We start from the raw sequence: 8079 nt of genomic DNA, 5'->3' as shown, positions 1-8079 counted from the left end.
AGAAGCCATACTTCAGTACCACGTGCTTACATGAATAACTACGAGTTCAAGTGACGCCAGCTTGTTACAAGAACAGACTACCTCTGTATTACTGTTGGTATTCATCCGCGTTCATAGTAGATAAGAAAATATAAAAGTACAGTAGCTTTTCTTTTACATAGCGTTTTACATATGAGTGAAGTTATTTGTTTCATCGTATTTAACAACTAGAATTCAATTTTTTATTTTCAAATAATACAAGACTGTTATTTCCAAATACGGAACTATATTTTTCTGCATCATGTGAGCGTTTCAACTAGGAGCCAATCACGGTTATGACAGCAACGTGCTTATGTTTACATTAGGATTTTTCTTACAGCGAAAACACTACAAACATTGAATAATTTCAAGGGAAAAATTGTTCCGGGGCCGGGTATCAATCCCGGGACCTCTGGTTGAACGTACCAGCGCTCTCCCAACTGAGCTACCCGGGAAATCCATCCGACACCGTCTCAACCTTTCCCTTTATATCCACACAACTCACGTGGGCCGACGAAGTTGTGTGGATATAAAGGGACAGGTTGAGACAGTGTTGGGTGGAGTTCCCGGGTAGCTCAGTTGGGAGAGCACTGGTACGTTCAACCAGAGATCCCGGGATCGATACCCGGCCCCGGAACAATTTTTCCCTTGAAATTATTCAAATCTGCTTTACAGGAAGCTTCACCTGAAAGACTAGATTTGCATAGTATAAACATTGCCAGTAGAGGAAGGGAGAAGCAGAGGTCACATTCCAGGCTTGTCTTAAAGTTGGGCGGAGGCAGAACACTTCAGATTGCTCAACTTCAAGATAAATCTCGAATATGACCTCTGCCATTGGTTGATTAGCAATTATCCTTCCCCTTTGTCTGCCAGCAATCGCCTGTCAGACAATATGGAACATAATATAGTGTTATGTATTGAGAAAAATCCAGCCTTATCTGCTATTTATCAAGTATTAAACAGCCATGTTTTGCAGATAAAGCAATGGTTAGTGCCACTAAGCAAGCTGTTGCGTAGCTTAAAAATGGTACTGTTTATAGTTACCATACCTGATGTACTACAAATTCTTCTTCCATAATAGCTTGCGGAGGGTTTCTTAGCACCTCTAATGTTTCATACATGGTGGGACATTTCTTCATCACTCCTTGCCTTCCCAAACTAAATTTTAGAACCACTAGAGCCACTTTGAACACAATCTTCACGCCTGAAACAAAGATACAATGAGGAGGACAGAAGAAGAAATGAGCATTTATTCAATTTTGGTTGTAGACGAGTCTTGCCAAGGTCACTGGCCACTACGAGAGGGTCGTGGCTTGTGTGGTAATCATGGCAGCTGTCTCCTATAAAAATAATCTACTACGAACTACAACCTTGGAATACTTACATTCTTACATTAAATATTAACAGTCTTACTAATAAACAGTGTACAGTTTTTATACTAGACTTATGCAGAGTTGAGACAGAAAACTTTACTAATAAACCATGGACGTATAAACAGGCTGTAACTATACAATGGGAATTGCTTTGCAGTAGTTATATACACGAAACCCCTTGTTTAAGAGTTGTATATAGAGAAAAAATGGCCGCCCCTCTAACAGCTGTTCGTATCGACTGTCATTTTATGATGATGGTTGCCTAGTAACCAAAGAAGAACAAACCAAAGAGCACAGAATAATTAGAATAATATTACTGTAGCTTGTACTCTTTGACCAAAATATAGTATGGTAATCGATTAGAGCCAGTTGTACTATCGATACTAACACGCCACACTAGAGCACTCTACCAGATGCAATAGAGAACCTCAGATATTCTATTATCTTTCGTAACGAAGTAATGACGAAACTATGATGTAGCTGTGTAACAGTTATACTGTTATACACGACGTATGTAGTGATTATTAGTAAGGAATTTACACAAGACTTATAAACGAGCTACTCATTGTATAAGTATAAGACAGTTAAACGTCTGTATATAGAGTTTTTATTAGTAAGACCGTAAGTGTATGATATTATACGTAAAATTAAGAACTCTGTGTGCAGTATGTTCATAATGAAACAGATTCATAGAGGTGGTTTACTCCAAAACTATGATATTAAACATGCTTATTGTAAAGTATCTAATCAGTTCTAAATAATACTGTGACAGCCACGTCGAGACTCGATCACGCGTCCTGCAAGAGGGCAGGGAGCGCGGGAGACGAGACGAGCTCCACGGAGCACTGGGGGGCGGCGCGCGACGTAGAGAGGAGAGACCATGGCACGCTGGGCCACAGCAGAGAGGGGGAAGTAAAGCAGCTGCGACTGAGGGGGGAAATCCAGAGAAGTTTCGGGAAGCACCTTCCTCTCGGTGTCTGTAGATTGTTCACGAAATCGTAATTTCTCGAAACTGTGGTTTAATAATAAATACAGGACGCGAGGAGAAGAGAGTCCAGTTTTTGGTCAGAAAGCCAGTCAGTCCTGTGTAGCAGTGAAGCCAGCTTCGAGACCAGAGTTCGACTTGAGTCCGCAACTGTGCAAGGGTCCAGGCGGAAGCAACACAGTTGAATGACTTGAGTTCGAGTGCAGTGGACTGTCCCCGGAAGTCCTCCTGAGTTCGAGTGCAGTGGACTGTCTCTAGACGCCTTGGGTTCGATATACTGTGAACTTGAGTGAATGAGCTAGAAGAACTAGCCAAGGAAACGAACTGTGAACTAAGAACTGACAGTTTTGTTTTGTAAATAGTGCTTTGTGAACATTAATTGAAATTAGCAGTACATTGTTGTTTTCAATAATCCAAGTGAATTGTCATTGTCGTCTGTGGAGTGCAATAAAGAATACTGTGTTGCTGTGTGGAGTGCAAATCCCATTATTGATGGGTGTGTTTAAATTAAATTATAGCAAGTGATTATTGTTGTGACAAATAAAAGTTACATTATTGTTTTGAATTATAAGTTACAATATATTATTTCTTCTCTCTCACATAATGAATAATGCATTCCAAACCACTGATATTTGTAATATTTTGCAGTATGGAAAGAGATTTATAAACATTCGATTTTTTAAATTACTGAAATTACATTATCTCACATTATTTTAATTAATGGAGGATATATGACTTTTCATCATTCACCCATATGAAGCAATTTTTTTAAATTAAAATTTATTTAAAGAGGTTCGCAAATGCGAGGTTATATCAGCGTTGCTGGTTTATATGTTTTTACACATTATTATATGTTTTTATGTGATACTGACCTTCACAAAGGAACATATCCCAGACTCTAAGAATGGTATCCCATGGTAACGTACGAGTGAAGACACAGAGGAACCATTCTGTCATGTAAAGAATTGGTTCCACTTTCTGCTTTTTCTATAAGGATACACAAAACAGACATTTAAACACTTAATATTTTACTTCGAGGTAGGTTATACATAAAATTGGAATACTATCATTAAGTGATAACACTGCTGTTACATTAATGCACACCTTGTGGACAAAAAGTTAGGAAGTACATACTACTACAGGACCAAAATTTTTGCAAATAAATTAAATGGAGAACAGACTTAAAATGAATAATTTATTGTGAGACAATATCGTCGTGTGAATGCAAGAACCAGGTAACTTGATTTTTTATATTTTGTGACATTGCCTATTTACTTATTTATTGCACTAAGGCATATGTCTCGTTTTCTTTTACCTATTTGTTACATTGGAAAATAGATGTCGCTGGTATCGTTCGATCAGCTACCAAGTTCTTGCATTACATTTTGTGCGATTTTTGCTATGCTATAAAAGAGGTACCTAAAAAACGCAAATTTCGGGTTACCTAGTTCTTGCATTCACATGACGATATAATGTAATGATTAATTTTTAGTCTATAGTCTATCTTCTCTTATTTATTATTCAATGACATAACATTTTACAGGAAGTCTAATTGAAATATCCATTACACTGAAGTTTTTTCATACTTCCTGTGTTATGCTGTTCTGGTACCCATTTCTGTTTTGGACTTCCAATGTGTCTGTTTATATACAAATGAATTAAAGTTGCTCATTACTTTGTGCAATTGTTCAACTGGCTTTCTATCTAGTCATTCATTTCATTTGCATCTGTATTTATTCAATCAATCAATCAATCAATCAATCAATCAATCAATCAATCAATCAATCAATCTTCTTAATGTATTCAGCCGTTTGCTGACAACATAAAGTTCACTACAGTTCACTGTGGGTAGTATATTCAGTTGTTGTTTTTCACGAGAAATGAGGGGTATTTTGATCGGTGTTCATTATAGATGACTGTTGCTAGTAGCCAGAGGTGGGGTATAGTCAATATATACTGCAGGGCTGTCTTTTCTGCAACTGGTACTGATGATTTTAATTTACTTCTTTTGTGGTTTATGGATGGACAGTATAGAAGAATGTGTTCCGAAGGGGAATGACTTCATTATTAAATCAAGATCATTAGATACATACATATATTAATTTAAATAAATAAATGGATTACAACTATAAATAAATTTAATAAACTCATCGCTCTGTAGAGACATCTTCAGTCATATTTCGTGACACTAACAACTGTAACTTTTAATGATCAGCAAGATATATTATAATGCAAGTAGGTACTTACTAAATGCTTATACACATTTGGAGCAACCTTCTTCAGAAGACCAAATAGGATATCACCGTCCACCTGTAGGGTTTCCTATTAAGAGAAAAAAAATACTATAATAATGTAACACTACTTTCATTAATTTATCTGTGCAAACGTCAGTCAGGTACATGATTCTACCTACTGTACATGCATAAAACCCACAGTAACAATTGAAGGGTTTGAGTATTATAAGAGTACTAACTGTCATTTTTACATTTTACACGACGTCTCTAAACACACACCTTCATCTCAAAAAGCAGAAATAACTAAAATGCTCTCTCAATATCACTCAATAAAAGAATTGTATTCCAATGGATACCATCCCACTGTGGAATCCTGGGAAACGAGAATGCGGATGCTTTAGCAAAGAAGGGCAGCACTGCTACTTACAGACCTGTTACTAAATCTACGTATTACTCTGTGAAGAGATTTATTAAATCTACATACTTAGACTTCAACAAACAAAATTTGATAACTCAATCCCAAGGGAAAAAATGGAACTCCCTGCATCAAAATCCACAGTTAATTCCCGATTTACCACGAAAATCGTCTGTAGCTGCATTTAGATTGGCAACAGGCCATGATTGTTTGGCCAAACACCTGCATAGAATTGGAATATATCAGTCCCCTAACTGCCCACTGTGCAACTCAAACCAAGAAATGGATTCGGAACACCTCAAAATCTGTGCTTCAGTGGCTGGTCATGATAATATCTTTGAAAAATATTGGAGTGCAAGAGGTCAAATGACTTTATTGTCAAACTCCTGGCATTAGAAAACAACAACAACATTTTACACGAGAAGATAAACAAAGTTTGTAAATTTTGTACCTTATTCAATTTTATATACATATGCATGATACTCTCTCGAAGAAAAGTCTTAGAAGTGCTCTAACTGAAAAACAAAAGGGCATATCATATTCTACGCACAAGATTACATAAGAAAACACACTTATCTCAATTTAGATAAAATGGCAGTTAGCACCCTTATAATTCTCAACCCTTCAACTGAGTTGCAATGAGGAGAGCAAAACAAACACACCTTATAAAAAAAATATGTTGGTTAGGGTGAGAGCGAGAGAGAGAGCTAAATTCTACAAAACTGCATCACTTCTAAGAATTGTGAAACCTGATAATAAGTACAATTTTACCTCCCACAAGACTAATTCAGCGAATTTAGTGTACACAGCAGATGAGTGTGTAAGTGACAATAACATGTTGATGACTCATCCTTACATCAACATTAAAGATGATGATTGTTTACTTTATGATCTGGCAGGGTCAGTAGAATAATGTGAGAAGTAGCCTATTATTTGCAAATGAAGAATTCATGATTATTGCAACAACTTTTATAGATATTTTTCTAGATAATGACAATAATCATAAAATTTACAAATCAAGACAATTCTGATATAACTTCACATTGCTCATGCTATTACGACAGTCTAGTAAATACAGTCACGAAGCTTGAGTTGTAAGGGTGCTAGGAACAATAGACTGTGCCGGTACTATTTCACATTGTCTGTAATGAGGCGATATTAGCGATCCTAGTGGTTAGCAACTATCTATGAATGCATATTTAGTACATATTGAGCTTCATGACTGTATATACTAGACCATACATGGGCACAATTTTCGGTTAAGTGAGGCACTCGATTTGAAATAGTTTGTTTACTAGGAGAGGAGACTGCAGAGTAGGATGGAAAATATAAACTGCTGTGACCTGCGTCACCTTATCGTAATCGCTAAGGCGGTCAGTGGCGAATTATTAGGAAAGCGCTTGGTTAACGTGAGACTCTCGAAAACTTTTATTCAATTTGGCAAATTAATTCGGCAGCTTTAATCATAATCCTCTTTACTGTTTCTCCGTCACTGAATTGATTTAAATCACAAGCGAGAAATTGCGTAACTAGCCAATAATATTCCATCACGTTTTCTACGTTTATTTTCTTGAATATTCTGGCGTTTATCAAGATTACTTAATAGATTTGCACGTTCTCGACCTAAAATAATTTCAGAAAATCATATTTCGTTTCCTACGCACATTTGATATATTTTAAAAATAAATTTCTTTTGGAAATAATACGTACAAACAACATTAATTCCTCGTACCTTTTAATGCAGCGTGTTTAAGGTATAATGTCGTATATAGTATACTATGCAAATGTTAAGATCGTAAATTTTCTTCGGAATAGTACGAAAAAATAACATTTAATCTGTCTTACCTTCTAATTCAGCATGTTCTTTATGACGTAAGGAGTAATGTCATTGTATATTAAATTTATTAATGCCTAATAGGATTTTAGAGCATAACATACATCGTATGTTCTCCCCTTCTAAACAGCAAAAAAAAAACTCTTCCTCCCAGTTCTCATGAAATAATCGTTTTCTAATGCGTACACACTGCTTTGATAATGCCATTATGCCACCACTGATATTGCTTAAGAAACTGATATAGAACCTGCCCATGCCTAGGAGCTACGTGAGGGAGGAAAGGGGACTGTGAAGATGATGTCACTCAGAGCGATAAGCTCTGTGAAGGTCAGTGAGGCACAAATTCTCAAGTGAGGCACGATGCCGAAGTATGTACTAGACTGTGCTATTACCTAATTAGACAATATTTATATTACTGTCATTACAATCAAGTGAGGTAAAGGAACACAGATAAAAAAAGGAAATCTAAGACGTTAAACTGTACTTCAGAAATGGAGGCATGTAAAGTATGTCACCTCCTCGTGGAGCACCCTGGGTAATGCAAAATTATCTACAACTCAAGGTGAAAATATCCCAGCAAGAGTAAAACATGCAGATATGCTCAAAGTGTTACAGTGGAATGCAGATGGACTAAATAACACCAAGATTACAGAATTAAGGCATATCACAGAGAAAGGAATCAATGTTATAATAATAAATGAGGAAAATACAGTATAAAGCAAATGAAAAATATTACAACATATCAGGACACATTCTTTATCATATACTGGGTGATTCACGAGGAAAGGTAAAAAATTTAGGATACGATATCTCAGGCCATTTTGAGTGAAAAAGTTCATATGAACATAGGTCCGTTTTCGAACGATGGTGGAGCTAGATGCATTTTTAGTAAAATGTCTCGCCCCATTGTGAATCAGACGTTACCATATGCTGCTAACATGAGACAAAGTCACCAATCGCAATGAATGATGTAATATTGGAATCTACATTGTCAGCGATGTAGATAAGAGAAAGAAACCGGGTGGTGGGGCATTACAAATGTCCAATCGCCTGCCCTTGTCTGATGTAATGACACAGAACCCGCAGATAACACAAACAGCCTACACTATCACTTATCAATTCACAGCAGTTCAGTCAGCTACCTACAGTACAGTAGTTATACAGGTACAGTTATCGGAAATGTTAAGTTGTCTTTTTCAAGATGCCTTATAAATTTTCGA

General features: G+C 36.5%; 1 protein-coding gene across 2 annotated transcripts in view; it reads right to left on the bottom strand.

Annotated features, from left to right (window-relative positions):
- wkd (TBC1 domain family member whacked) overlaps nt 1–8079 on the bottom strand; it is an 81142-nt gene that overhangs the window by 18861 nt on the left and 54202 nt on the right. For both annotated transcript variants that reach the window (XM_069828007.1, XM_069828006.1), the window contains exons 6-8: nt 4624–4698; nt 3249–3363; nt 1068–1222 (exon numbers count right to left, since the gene is read on the bottom strand). In XM_069828007.1, coding sequence (XP_069684108.1) covers nt 1068–1222; nt 3249–3363; nt 4624–4698 — 345 coding nt within the window. The remainder of the gene's footprint in view (nt 1–1067; nt 1223–3248; nt 3364–4623; nt 4699–8079) is intronic.

The sequence above is a fragment of the Periplaneta americana genome, chromosome 6 (genome assembly GCF_040183065.1).
Source record: "Periplaneta americana isolate PAMFEO1 chromosome 6, P.americana_PAMFEO1_priV1, whole genome shotgun sequence".
Lineage (NCBI taxonomy): Eukaryota > Metazoa > Arthropoda > Insecta > Blattodea > Blattidae > Periplaneta > Periplaneta americana.
This window is presented reverse-complemented; position numbering and strand designations above follow the sequence as displayed.